At 27.9% G+C, this 15,903-nt stretch overlaps 1 protein-coding gene across 1 annotated transcript in view; it reads left to right on the plus strand.

Moving 5' to 3' along the window:
• The first annotated feature begins 1,747 nt into the window (after positions 1-1,747).
• The window catches only part of Glyp (glycogen phosphorylase), a 40,279-nt gene continuing 26,123 nt past the window's right edge, over positions 1,748-15,903 (plus strand). The window contains exon 1 of the mRNA XM_016062212.4: positions 1,748-2,196. Within this exon, the coding sequence (XP_015917698.2) occupies positions 1,951-2,196 (246 nt within the window). The 5' untranslated portion in view covers positions 1,748-1,950. The remainder of the gene's footprint in view (positions 2,197-15,903) is intronic.

The following is a 15,903-nucleotide window of genomic DNA, read 5'->3' on the forward strand; positions in this document are numbered from 1 at the left end:
TTATAACATTATCCAGACTTAATAAAATGTTACAATAATTCGAGAAATGGTAAAAGTATTTTTAAAGTCAATAACAAATCCTATTTATAGAATATTTTGCAACAAGAATATTTTATTGTCAACGAATCTTTATAAATACCATGAAATACCAAATACTTAAGTATAAATAACACTTAAGTGTCATAGCATGTTTTAAAAAATCGCTTTGAAACAAAAGCAACATGATATGATGTCAAAAGCCTATTAAATTTACTGTATTTTTCCTAATATTACTCAAGATGTTTTCAATTATATGTCCTGCTTTTATTGTTCCATTTTGTACAGTAAAACTGTGGACACATTTGTGTCCGATGAGCAATCATATAAGTTAAATAAATTCAGAGGAACATAAAGCCATTTCTGACTTTCTAGTGACTTAGATTTTGAACTATTTATATTATGATTTAGAAAATAATTTGTCGGTAATTTTAAATTTCATAAAAAGGACGAGTGGCAATAAATTTGAAATAATAAGTAATTTTGCAGACGAAATTCAATGGTAATAATAATAATTAAGCAATTTTAAAGAAACTAGTTAGAAGCAAAAAAAAAAAAAAAAAAAAAAAAAAAGAGAAAAAAATGAAAATATGAAAATTTCATTTTTTTCGCATTATTTTTAATAATCGAAATTTGCTTATCAATATTTTTCAACTGGATTTCACTTTGTCTTTGAATTTTTACCAAGTTTGTGGGATTTTCGTCTACATCTGATAATTCTTTATGATTTGAATTATTATAATTACACGAAAAGCGAAAGTCTACGAATAAAGAGAAAAAAAGTGGGGGGAAACCCAAATGATATCTCATAAGCAGATATACTATAGTTTCAATTCTTGTAGAATCAAAACTATAGTTTACTGTTTATGAGTCATTATTTGTAATTTGTCTACATTTATATATATTTAATATTCGTATTGATTGTAACATTAACTTTTTGATTTTAATCTTTTTTTTTATGAAAGGCTAAAATCAAACTAATATTGTAAGTAATATGCAGCCTAACTTATAATATGTATTATAAACTTGATTATAGCGATACTTTTTAGTAAAGCCCTTTAATTGGACTTTAAATTTACTTTAGTAGTCTAACGTGGATATCAGAAAGCTGTAATGCAAAACATTTGGATAAAATGCTTAGATCTTCAATAATTAGGATGCTTCATTTATCATTATTATTTTATTTGGATTTCCATATACCAACTATTAACATTTGAATTTTCAACCATCATTGAATTTTCAACAATTTTTCATAACAATTTGAATTTCATTTATTTCATTTGAATTTGAATTTCCAACTATTAACATTTGAAGTGAGTGTGTAAACTAAAAGTAACGTTTCAGTTTTATTTACAGCATTTTTTACATGCTTTGTGTTTTGAACTCACTTTGTATTTTGGTTTAAATAATTTCCTTAATTTAATTCCAAGTATATATACGAGTACCAAGTTATATATTATTATAATCTATATTTCGTATGATTTATACGTAAAATAGATTATAATTTTAATTTTATAATTTTTTTTAGCTACTATTAATAATATTTTGCAATGAGAGTGACTATGAAATAGCATTAATCACTTTTTCTATCTTTAAAGCAATTCAAAATTCCCGCTCCATTGGCTCATTTCTCGGAAAGATTGGCTTCCCATTTTCCTGCCAAGCCATATATTAACTACAGATCGTTTTTCGCCAACTGGCTGTAACGTGTAAAGAAAGTACTTGTAGCATAGGAGAAATCGGAACTCTGACATGCTTTCTCTGACAAGCAGTAGTTTAAAGGTTACGTAATGAGCGTAATGAGAGCGCATGCGCGACCTTTCTGTCAGAGAAGGAGAAACGGATATTCGGAGAGGTATCAGTTCGAGGACTTTTCGTATTCAGTGACGGACCTGTGCGATTATCAAAGCAAAAATGTCAGCTGTTCCTCGTACTGATCAAGATAAACGGAAACAAATCAGTGTTCGGGGGATCGCCGGGGTTGAAAATATTGCTGAGGTTAAAAAAACATTTAATCGGCATTTGCATTATACGTTAGTAAAAGATCGAAATGTTGCAACTCAGCGTGACTATTATTTTGCTCTTGCACATACTGTCAAAGATCACCTTGTTTCACGTTGGATTCGAACTCAGCAATATTACTATGAAAAAGATCCCAAGGTAATATTTTATGCAATATTATTATTGATTCCTTTTTTTTTTTTTTTTTTTTTTTTTTGCATGCGTAAAAAATTTTATGTTTCTTAAACATTTTCATTCGTTATCAATGTAGTTTAAATATTTTATTAGTACTAATGATTTAAATTTTTGAAGTATTTTAGTTTTAAAATTGCAATTAAATTTTATATTTAGTTCGAAAAAAAACGGGAATGAGGTTATTAAATGTTTCATTTCATGTTTATGCTGGAAATCTTTCAATTTTTACAAGTGAATACAAAACTTTAGTTTAGTAGTTTAAAAAATTAATAATACTGCCATATTATTAAAAAAAAAATCTGTCAGGCAGATTATAACATTTTTACAGAAATTTCTCTTTTAAAATATTTAAATCTAATCTTTATTTTTAAATAGTTTGCCAAATTTATTGCATTAATTTTACATAAATTATCAAATCTCCTCAAAAAATTTAATCCTCCAGTTTTTAAAATTTTAGTAACTTTAGCTACAAAATTTTTGCAATCTATTTCTAGTAAGGTGTAAAATTAGCCATAGGACCCTAATACAAAACCTGTAAAAAATCCTAATTATGTCAGCTATCAGTTTATTTACAATTATTGTTTAGATAATTTGGTTTTCTTCCTCCGTTATCTAAAATCAATCATTATCCCTTTTTTCGTTCTACTGTACTCCTCTTCCAGAAAGTATGCCGTTTTTGACCCAATAAAAACTTAAGAAGACTTAAAAAAATTTTGAATATCATAATTGTTTTTATTAGTCAAATAAAAATGTACTCATTATTAAAATCCTTTTGTATTGCATGTATAAAACTCTTACAATAATGTAATTAATAAAAGTAAAATTTTCGTCCCAGTTGGAAAAAAAATTTTCTTTTATTTTTTTTTTTGATTTTTTTTTTCCTTTAAGAAAAATTAAATTCGAACTTTTTTTCTTTAAATTAAATTAACTGAACTGAACTAAAACTAACTGAAAAAACTAAGCTGAAAAAAGTTAGAGGCACTAACTTCTTTCCCTAGCTAATCTCAATGACAAGTCCTTCTTGTTTCTATGTGTAACTAGAAAAGCGTATTTGTGGTTGAGGATTTTAAGTGCCATTAAAGTAATATTATATTTGCACTAAATCAGTCTGGTAAGGAAAATTATAAACTAGAAGGTGCGTGAGGGTTGTGCTAAAAATACATTGTTCTCAAAGCAGTGTGATGAAACTCTCAATACAGGACGGGGGGGGGGAGGAATGGGGAAAGCCACTTTGGTCTTGTATTCTGGAAGTTAAAAGTAACTAGGCTATAAAAATGTTAGTGAATTTATGATTTAGAGTGGTAGATAGTTTCTTATTTTAACTACCACTTTGGTTTCAAGAAGTCGTGTGATTAGAATTTCAAATTTAAATTATACATTGTTGAGATAAAATATATTGTTTTAATCATGAACTCTATACTAGTTAAAAATTAGGAAATTTCACAGCAGTTTTTTTTTTTTTTAAATTTATAAAAATATTGAAAGTTTGCTCCGTCATTCTCTAGCAAAAAGATAAAAAGATAATAAATAGCTTGCTGGTGATCCCCGTGGACTTCATTTATTTCTTTATTGAAATTACATATATTTGCAGACTTGTGTGCTCAATTTCTTAGGCTTATTAAACTCTTGTCGAGTAGAAGGACAGGTAGAACAACTCAGTGAAAGACATCACGCAGAATACATTCAGTGTTATAGTGGGATTCGAACTCTCCACCTCCACGCTTCGCATAGCGTTTGGTGGGCTATACGGCTTAGCCAGGAAGGCCCCCTATTTATTTCTTAGTACACATACATGCAGGCTTGTGTGCTCAGATACATAAGACCGGCTTATAAGCCTTTGTCAAGTAGAAAGACAGAAGGTGCGATTCAGTGAATGAGAGCTCGAAGATACATTCAGGGTTCGAACCTGCTGCCTCCACGCTACAGAGTGTATGGGCAGGTGATACCGCCTGGCTAGTCCTTTCCCCAGTGGACTTCAGTGACGGTTCTGAAAGAAAAAGAGTCAGCCTCCGCAAAATCGATTACAGTACATCGAATTACTTTTGATCTAATAATTGGATTTTTACGCACTAACTTAATTGTTTGAGAGATAAACCTGAAAAAATAGCTAGTTTACAAAGTTAATATGTAATTAACATGAAGATTTACTTTCTCTAAATAAACACAATTTTTTTACGACAGATTTGAGTTCTTGATCCTCAAAATATAAATGATACCCGCAATCTGGTAAGTATGATCGGGTCCCAATAGTTTAGTCTGGTGAGCGATTAAAGGTTTTGAGCCCCTTAATGCTAACTTCACCATTTGCGAACTAAGTCATATCTTTGGAACTATTTGAGAAAATGCAAAAATTTTTGGATTTTCTTAAATATGTTATTAACGTGCGTTGAGAAAGACAAAATATAGTTTTATGTTTACACAAATATCGTCTGTACAAATAAATTAACGCATTTAAAGTTTAAGCCCTCGAAACAGTAAGATTGCATCTTAGTTCGTGAAAATCCGACTATTAAATCAAACGTTATTGAAATTCCTTTTTTTCCCAACTCTTTGTGGGCAGCATTCTCTGTATTTTTCTTTCTACAAACTATCTACGAAATGTATTGCATATGAAAACAGGGATTCAGATAAATTGTAGTGAAAAATTCGGAATTAAAAGTGCACAGCTAAATAAGACGAAAGAATGAGAGTGAATTATCCGTAAATTATCGAAATTATTAGTGCATTTTGAGAGATAATCAATAGTTGATCATCAAAAAAAATTTCTTAAGTCTAAAGAATTTAGATTTTTTTTTCTAATAACAGCAACGTAAAAAAACATTAGTTTCCTTAAAAAAAAGTAATAGTTATACTTTAATTGGTAAAAAAGTAATATCAATAAACATGGGCACATTTACTTAACTTGATTTTTAATGCATGCAGTATTAGAGATTTTTCAACTTTAATTTTACCAAGCTTTTAAAGTTTTTGGCTCATTTCGGTTTTCACAATTCCCCGTTGATACAAATAGTTGTATTTCTAAAAGCTCTGTTACGAAATTAAAAGTGTGGTAACAATTTTAACTGGACAGATAACTACTGAGAAAGAAATAGTATTTTGAAAGCTTAGTGTTATATAGGAATAAGCCACATTTATAAATTGTTTAGGAGAAAAACACGATTTGCATGTTTGTAAAAAGATTTTTTTGTGTATTTTGCTGTTATCTTGAGGAAATTTTTGAAAATTTGAAATTAGTTACATGGAAACTATACTTAAAAACAGTTTGATGTAAAAATATGCCCTTTGGAAAGTTCCCATTTAAAGTATAAATAATAAAAGTTTTTGTTAAAAAGTATTACTCTTTTTTTGAATTTTTAATATCTTAATTTACTCTACCCTACAATAATGGACTTTAATTTTTGACATGTTTTTAAATTTCTCAAGAAATACTTACAGGATTATTTTGTAACTTCAGAGCTGTTTAGTACATGCGATTTTTCATACTTAGCAATAAGATTTAAAGCTTTCAGAGGTTTGTAAGACCTACAATAAATTACGAAAGAGAACAAGTATTTTTGCCAGAAAATCAAACAATGAGCTTGTAACTTGTATCGATTACTTAAGTTGTTATTTTTAATAGCTGCATAAAATTTTGCAAACCTAGCGTAAATATTTCTGGAGATATGGACATTTTTATTAAAAACTATTTTTTTTGTACGTTTTTTTTTTCTTTTTGCAATAACTTTAAAAATATTCAATGGAATTAAACAAAATGTTTGAAGCAATTTAAAATTAATTACAAAATTATTGATTTAAAATTTAAAAATAAATCGTTAAAAACTGTGCAAGATATAAATATTTAAAGTAGTCCTTTTATAATGCGCAGAAAACATTTAAAACCTTTTTTTTTTTCATTTTTTGTGGTGAATTGTATTTGGCAACTAATGAAAAAGTTTGATTTGAATGTTTTAAAAAGTTAATTTTAAGCAATTTTCTAAATAGTTTTTGTACTTTTTAAAAGAAAGCTTAAAACGATAAAAGGTTTCGATTTGGGGTATTGATTTCAAATTGCTCCAAAAAAAAAATTTCATTCCATTGAATATTTATAAAGTTATAACAAGAAAAAAACGTAAGACAAAAAGTTTAATTTTTATAAAAATATCTATATCTCAATTAATATTTATTAATGCGGTTTATAAATAAAAAAATATCCATATATCCATTAATTTTATTCTAAGTTAACGAAATTTTATGCTGTTATTATAAATAACTACTAAAGTAAAGGATACAAGTTACAAACTTATTTTCTTGATTTTCTGGCATAGGGTGTTCAAAAATACTTGTTTTCTTTCGTGAGTTATTGATGGTCTCCCAATCCTTTGAAAGCTTTAAATCTTATTGCTAAGTATGAAAAATTGCGTGAACTAAACATCACTAAAGAGGTAAAATAATCCTGTATTTCTTGAGGAATTTTTAAAAACAATGTCAAAAACTGAAAATGTATCTTCCCTTATTGTAGGGCAGTGTATTTTGATTCTTAAATATTTTTAAAGAAATCGAAGTTCGGAAAATTATAGAAAGTTTTTAAAATAAATTTTAAAATATTGGAAAAGGTGTGTATTTACTGTCTTTCGTATAAAACAGTTAAAGAAAGGACAGAAGTTTTCTATAAAAGTTTTCGATTTAAAAATAAAAGCATCAAAATGAAAAAACTTGAAGCAAGCTTTTCCTCATCGCCAAAACATCGTTTACCAATCCATCACGCTACAAGTAGATTTCATGACGGAAAATGTTCGGCTGTTATAACAATGAATTCCGTTTTAAAGCCAATTTTAATGTTTTTTTCCCCCCTGAAAATTAGGCTGTTCTCCAAAATAACTGCTCTTTGTGCATCAAAACAAATAGCAATTTAGAACCGGCGTCTTAAACTTTTTCTACTGAAGACTATAGGGAAAATGTTTACCAGCGACTTCACTTTTACAAATTATAAATGAAGTTTATTATACAGGGTGCTCTGTAACCACTGATGCTCTTCATATATATATTTTCAGAACCCTTGTCAAAAACAGATTTAAAAAAAAAAAAAAAGAAACACATTAAAGGTTGCAAAGTAATGTTAAAGCTTGAAAGAAATAAAGACGCTATCGAAATCTGTCGAACCACTAATTAGGATGAAAAACATCAAAACCAGTTTGGTTGCCTGATGAAATTTGAAGGTGATTCTAGCGATAACCTTTCAGCTCATCTCTGTTTCGATTGACAATCAAACAGGTTTTGATGTTTTCAAGCCCAAATTCCTCAGAAACGAATCATTCGATTTGATCCTGTCTTAAATATTATTATAATTTATGGCTTGCTTACTATTTTTACATCATTTTTAACAAGGAATCTATGAATGTATAAAGTACGGGCAACACGGCGCATCCTGTGAGCATGAATGGAATATCTCCCAAAATAAAAAGTGATCTTTTAATTGTCAATTATGTTAAAAGGTCGTGAATTGGTTATGATACAGGTTTCTAGCGAACCTACAGTTTAAGCAACCTTGATATAATGCATGACATCCAATATTTACAGAATGATGAACACATCCTTACAAAATGCTGAATTTTCTAGACTATAATTACAATTCCATTTGTGACACATTTCATCTTGCAAAACTTCGAAGTCATGCCTATTGTTCGTAAAGCGATGAGAAAACGCGTTGATTGGATAACGTTATTTAACTTTTTAAACTAATTAAGATTTATTTCGCATAGAATTTTTATTCTTTTATGTTCTCGTTATTTATCTTGATACTTTTAGTGATTTTTTTTGTTTTTTGTTCATTGTAATTTTTCTTTCCTTTTTTTCTTTATCGAAATCTGTCTTTGTAAGTTGAATCGGGGTGGATGAGATATTTTTAACAGAACATTAAATTTTCAGAACTTAAATTTTTAAGTTTTTATAAAAATGTTCAATTAAATAAATGAAATAATTTTTACTTAAAACTTGATTGTATAAATAATACTCTAATGCATCCTCAGAATCGGTTATACGTTGAACTACAATATCCAAACATGAGACAATCGAAGTTATAAGCATTTTATGTACAAATACTATAATTTTGTACAGGTTACTTCTGCTTTTTGACACATATGACATAGTTATCAAAACAAATGAAGTATTGTTTCTTGTATATCGTTATGCGGAATCAAATGATGTTAAACATAAAGCAATCGGACTAAACTTTAAGAAAGCGAGAGGATTTTATGTTCGAAAAGCATGATTTTGCACTTATGCTCATTTCCGCATAAGGCATTGCTATCTAGACAAATGAAGTATTGTTTGCGATGCAAGTTTTTACGCTGAATTGAGCTATACTATATATGAACTAATAGGACTTGAAATGTATGCTTAAAATATGCTGGTTACTTTAAGCAAGGCAATATTAGTTTCAAAGTGAGAAATTTATTTTCTTTTGATACTCAAAAACACATTTTTAGGAACTCGATGGTCACATATTTCTAGTATATTCACAATAACATATCTTAAAGAAAAAGACATTCTAAATGAATCGTTTTCAATTTATTTATTATTCATATAAAGCCGTTAAAGCATTTTAAATCGTTTGCGTGTTTCAAAATATGATTTTGTCAACCAATTCTTATAGCTGTACTGGAATGGGATTAAAGCTGTCTTATCCCGTTAAAAAGTTGCTAGATTTTTTTTCTTTTTGTATAAAAAAAAAGACTATTTTTGAATTTAGCTGTGTATGAATTTTCACATAATTACGTCTAAACTATTTATCTTATCGACTCGTGTTTTGTCCCACAGTTCAGTATAAAAAGTAAAAAAAATTTAACAGGAAAAGTTACCTTACTTGTCTAGACAGCAATGTCGTCACATGCGTAATTCAGTACAAGTCAAACAAACTAATACTTTTTAAACATAAAAATACTTGCAACTTCTGAAATATTAGTCCCATTGACTTGTCTTTGGAAAAAATATCGACGTGAGCAACTCAAAAATGTATTTATCATTATTTTATGCAGTTAAGTATTCATTTATTCATAAATAATCAACGTGATTGGGGAGGTTCCAACTTTATTTGGAATAATATATGTTATTTACAAATATCATACATATATTTGTAGAATTCCTTTGAAATTAAATTTCAGTATATGATTTAAGCAAGTTCTTTTGATAACAAGAGTAGAAATTGAGAAAATTTAAACCGGTTGCTAAAAGATATTACTTAGTTTATACCCATTTTCTCTGGTGCGATTAGATTTTTTAAAATTTAATTAAGTGAATATAAATGAGAAATTACCTACAGAGAATGTGTAATATTCCCAATTCATATTCAACATTCTGAAAAACTTAAACCAAAACCCAAAATTTAAAATTTAAAAAAAAAAAAAAAAGTGGGAATTAAAACTTGGTCTGAATCAAATTTTAATAGTCCCGGACTAACGTGCCACCATTAATTTCAAGCTCAGTTTGTAATAGAGGTAAATAGTTAAAAACTTGTGCCAAAAAAAAAAAAAAAAATAAAATAAAATTCGCTCATATCTAAATTCATTCCCTTAAAATTTGAAAATTTAAAAACATTTTCAAAAATAATATAGTAAAAGCACTGCCGAAATCTTTACAATAGATTTCACCAAAATAAGTGAATTAGAATGAAGCTATGAAGCTCTTAAATACTTTTTTTTTCTTTCCTCCAAGTCCTGGGCATGAACCTAGGTTATACAAAACCCTCAACCATATAGCCCAGGACTTGGCCACAGCTCTTAAATACTATAATCTAATCACAGAAGGCCGGGATAACCTGGTTGGTCCATGTCCACTGGGCCCATGTCCAAGAGTTCGTGGGTTCGATCCTCGCCGGCCGCAGACTCCTCGTGTAGTAAATGGCGACTGATGCACATTAAATCTGACGAGTCGCAAAGTTCTCCATGTTCCCATAACAAATCGATACCTCTGGGGGTACTGATCCAGGAGTTTCTTTGTCTTCTGGATTGGTTCAAAATTACAACACTACGGAGTTGAACGTTAGTAGTCGTAAACCCAAAAATTGGGTCGGCTGTTCAATGACTGATATAAAATATAAAATTTAATCACTGGGTTCTAATCCCAGCGATGACTGATCGATTCGAATTCCGCACCCGGCTCGCACCGACCACACTGCTGATGCAAAATATCCTCAGTAGTGGATGGATCAAGGGTTAGAGTCTCCTTGCCGTCAGGTTTTCGTAGTTTTCCTTTCCGCGTAACGCAAATGCGGGTTAGTTCCATCAAAAAATCCTCCAAGAAGGCAAATTTCTCCCAATTGATCTCGGAGCTCCCTTTTCTAGATGAGGTTCAAAATCACAAGGCTACGGTGTTGAACAATCGTAAACCCAAAATTGGGTCGGCTGTTCAAAGACGGTTATAAAATAAAATCCAATCCTTAATATTTTTTCAAAAATTATTGTAGTGTTTTTGAAACGGGTCAAAATAAACATGCTTATATTTTGAATTAGAAAGGTCAGTTATTTAAAAGTTTCTCGCCTAAACCCAGATGTTGACTTGAACTTAACCTTCAGCATTCTAACTCTGAAGGACATAATCATCTATGGTTTATAAATTAAATGTTCATTTTCCAAAGAACAATTTTTAATCATTCATGGTTAATTGAATAACTACTTTATGTAACGTAATATACATTTCGAATATATTATGCCTGTCTTTGCTTAACTTGTGTCATCTGTGCTGCTTGTTTACCTTGAATTTCAGCTTGTTTTAGCCTTCGAGATCTACCACAAACTCCACTAACTTCCTGATTTGTACGGAGGGGGTGGTATTTTTTTTTTAAATATGTTTTATCATAAAAAAAAAACGTGACATTTTTCTCAGCACCTCATCGCTTTAATTAATCAATTAAAAGTTCGCTCGTTTTCTAAGTGTGACACAAAATTGGGATATTTTTCAAACTTGAAGCGACTGTAATAATAAGCAATATTTTCATATTATTTAAAAAAGCATATCGCACTAAAAAACAAAAACTATAATTTAGGTAATAAGATTTTTCTGTGTTTTGTGTTATCTAGTGAAAAAGTCCGGAAGCTTGTAAAGTACTTATCTGGAAACAACACTAATGAATAGTTTGGTAAAAAAATGTCTCCTATGCAAAAAGCTTGACTTATCAACAATATCCCTCTAACTTTTCTATTCATTATTAAATTCCTCTTTTTTTTTCAAACGCCACATCCTGTCTAAAGAAAGTTCATAGGGGTTATTTCAAGGGATAAGATAACTTTGACTGCAGCTTTTGACCTTTTTTAATCCTAAATCGTACTTCTGACAAATTAAAAACATTTCTTTCATAGCTCTCCCACTTAAACTACAACACTGAATTTTTTTTTTTTTTTTTGTCCCGCTCGCGCACTTCTTTTTAATACTGTATATTGCATCGCAGTGTCTGAAATAATAAAAAAAGGGTATTAATTAGAAATTCGTCATGTGTAATCCAAACGAACGATTGCACTATGAGTAATTTCGATATTATTCTATTAATGATGACGATTGTATCGCGAAATAGTACACAAAAAAAGTAGTTTTAAACTACTGTTTCGAAAAATTGATATTTTAAAAAAAAATCATAATGCAATACACCATAGATGAAAAAAATTAAGTTTATTAAATTAATTCATAATAGCAATTTTTGACAATTTCCAAAAGTGTTTTTTTTTTCGTTAAAAATTGCCAGTTATAATATGAGAGGATTTTTTAAAAAAGTGTCACTAATGCTTTTTCAATTTGAGCATGACATTGAGCTGTTGCAAACATTGAGATATTTTTAAGGTTGTATCATCAATATTTTGAAATTAGTTTTTAAAAAGTCATGAGCACATTGTTTATTTTTTTTACTCACGCTTTTAAAATACATTGCTCTTCTCGATCGCAATTTTTTTTTTTATCAAATCAACTACTTAGAACGTCTTTCATTTTACAAAATTACAAATGATATGTTTTAAATATTTTTATTACGAAAATAATTTCATAAACAAATTACACATAACTGAAATAATACAGAAAGTAACAGTATATATATATATATATATATATATATATATATATATATATATATATATATATATATATATATATATATATATATATATATATATATATATATATATATACTCACTTTATAAATTATTAAGAAATACATATTGTATGTTTCTAATGAATTTTTTTTTTTTTAAATCTTTGCAAAAGGAATTTAAAAAAAAAAAAACATATGTACTTTAAAGATCTCAAAATAATATTTAAAGGAATAAAAAAAATATAGACTATCGAAATCTGAGGCCAGACAGCACACATTAAGCTTATTTAATTCACGAAAGAAGTTAAAGAGCAATTATTAGAAATAAAACTAAGGTTCAGCAGGCAATCGAACTGGTTTTCATGTTCTTCTTTCCTCCTTCCCTGTTAGTGATTCAACAGATTTCGATCGTGTTTTTTTTTCTCCCTTCGCTTAAATACTTTTCAACATCAAAACTGCATGTTATGGGTGATGATTACGGAACACCCTGTTTAAATAGTTCAAGGGTCATTTTATGTGAGGCAACCTAATTTCGAATTATGAAAAGTTTTTATGCGTTCCCTCTACGACTGTGTATTTTTTTTTTTTTTTTTTTTTTTTTTTTTTTTTTTTTTTTTTTTTAACAAACAAATATAACTTTATTGAGAACAAAAACACATAAATACAAAGAATATATATTCGTCGTCAAGAGGAAAATCCTGTCCAGGCGACAAAGAAAAGTAATACAATAAATTTAAAATAGAAATTTAAAAAAAAAAAAAAAAAAAAAAAAAAAAAAAAAAAGGGGGTATTACAATCATAAATTATTTTGCTCATCATAAGACGTCATATATTGTTGAACACTGTAATAATAGAAAACAAAAAAAAAAAAAAAAAAAAAAAAAAAAAATGCATGAAACTATATATATATATATATATATATATATAAAAAAAAAAAAAAAAAAAACAAAATAACAAAGGTAACATAAGAAATTCATTTGGATTGGCACAAGACTGGTATAAAAAATCAAATGCTTCCTTTAAAGTGAAAAATAGAGATCTAAATCGTCAATGTTCATCACAAATTGAAATAAAGCACGCTTAAAAGAAGAATATATTTTGATGTTTTGCAACTGAAATGGTAATTTATTATATAATTTAGGTGCTAAGTAAAAAAAAACTGTTTTCGTGAAATTTCTTTTGTAAAGAAGGGAATCTCATACATTTCAGTTGGTCTCCTTTCAGACACATTAGTTTTTAATTTGCATATTAATTTATTGTTGTGTAAATAGAGTAAAATACGAAAAAATACATTATGGCGAAATGGTAATAGGTTAATTCTTGTATATATATTGGTAGTAGTTACACTTGAATTATTTATATTTGGAGAATTAATAATCTTGAAGCATTTATTCTGAACTGAGATTAAGGGAAGTAAATTAGTTTTATATTCACCGCCATATATTATCGCACCATAATTAATTAAAGAATAAAACCAGGAGTAATAGAGTGCTTTCACAAAATTAAAATGAATTTTATTCTTAAGGTGATAAAATTTAACTAAAACGAAACGCAATTTTTTAACTAAATTGTTAATATGTGTTTTCCATTTTAAATTAGAATCGATATATAGTCCTAAATATTTGATATTGTTTACAGATTGTAGAATATAGCATTGACAATTTTCATTAGTACTTTTGCAGGAGAGAGAGTGAAATTTTAAATTTAAGTTAAATTCTGATTTTCTTAAACTGAAATAAATATATTTAGTTTTATTTAGATTTAAATTTAAGTCATTTATTGTAAACCATTTTGAAATTATGCGTAAATCAGATTGAATTTGAAAAATTAGTTGATTTAAATCAGTGCAAGAATACAAAATTACGGAATCATCAGCATACGTTATTATCTTACCAAAAAGTTTGAGTTGACAAAAGTCATTGATGAATATAATAAACAATAAGGGTCCTAGAATAGATCCTTGAGGAACACCACGGTTTGAAAAAATATAATTACTAAAATTACTTCGGATTTTAACTCTATGTTCTCTGTTTGAAAGATATGAAACAAACCAATTTAACATAATTCCTCTGAAACCAGCAAATTCTAATTTTTTAATTAAAAGATTGTGATTGACATTATCGAAAGCTTTTGATATATCAAGAAATATAGCTACTGTTGTCTTATTTTCGGCAATACTATTATGAATAAATTTTGAAAATTCCAAAAGAGCTTTTTCTGTACTTTTGCCTTTAATAAATCCATGTTGATTAACAGAGAAAAAATTTGTATGTTTTAAATAATTGTACATTTTATCAGCTAGAGCTTTTTCAATGATTTTGGAAAAAACAGGTAATATTGAAATTGGTCTATAGTTTGATAGGCAGTTTTTATCGCCGGTTTTAAAAATAGGAGTTATGGTTGCTCTTTTTAAAGAAGTTGGAAATATGGATGACTTGATTGAGGTATTGATGAAATTAGTTATAAAATTTATATTATTGAGAGCAAATAGTTTAATTAATTTTACATTAATACCGTCATAGTCAAAGGAGTTTTTATTAGAAAGAGAATTTATTAAGTGAAGTACTTCACAATCATTCAATTCTAGGAAAACAAACGAGGTTAAACTTGGTGAAATATATATTTGCAAACTGTTTAAGTTTGGGTTTGAGGTACTGTAGGCATTTGCAAATGATTTATTGAATTGATCAGAAGATTCATAGTCGTTTAAAATATCAGGTAAAGTAAGTGATTTGCTCTGATTACCAATAATACCATTTACAAGATCCCATTTTTGTTTATTTGAATCACAATTTAAAAATTTGAATTTGAAATATTCTGATTTTGCTGTTTTAATTAAGTTCTTAAGCTCAGAAACTATAGTGTTATATGCTGTTTTGTAAATAATATCCCATGGATATTTTCTAGTTTTTTTGAATAGTTTTTCCTTTCTTCGAATTAAAATCAAGATATTATTAGTCATCCAGTTATTTTTGGCTTTTTTGTTTGATTTATGCTTATATTTAAAATTATTTTTTAAATTATTGAGTTTGAAAACAAAACTTCGATATTGTTGATCAAGAGTATCTTGAGGATTGTAATTAAATTTGTAATTTGACAGATAATTATTGAGCTTATTATAGTTGATTGAAATTTTATTTTCAGCTTCCTTAATTTTATTTACCTCATCGTAATGAACACTGCAAAAGGTTGGATAGTGATCGCTTATGTCATTTATGAATATTCCGGATTTGATTGAAAATTTATTTGTTTTTACGAAGACATGATCAATGCAAGTTGATGAGGAATTTACTCTAGTTGGTTTGTCTATGTAATTTTGAAATCCAAATTGGCATAATAAATTAATATATTCATGAGTAATAAAATCATCACTTAGAATATCAATATTTATATCACCCATCAGTATTATATTAGGATATTTAAGCTTAGAGATTATTACTTTAAGTTCAGTATTAAAAAAATCAACAGTAAAATCATGAGATCTATATAAAGATAGAAATAATAAATCTAAAGATTTGCAATAAAGTAATATAGATTCTGCGGAAACAAAATGTATAGCTAACTCTGAAATATCAAGACATTTTTTAATAAAAACACAAACACCTCCAGAGCGATTATTA

Source organism: Parasteatoda tepidariorum, chromosome 11 (assembly GCF_982258835.1).
Source record: "Parasteatoda tepidariorum strain Cologne lab strain chromosome 11, Ptep-v5.0, whole genome shotgun sequence".
NCBI classification, from domain to species: Eukaryota; Metazoa; Arthropoda; class Arachnida; order Araneae; family Theridiidae; genus Parasteatoda; species Parasteatoda tepidariorum.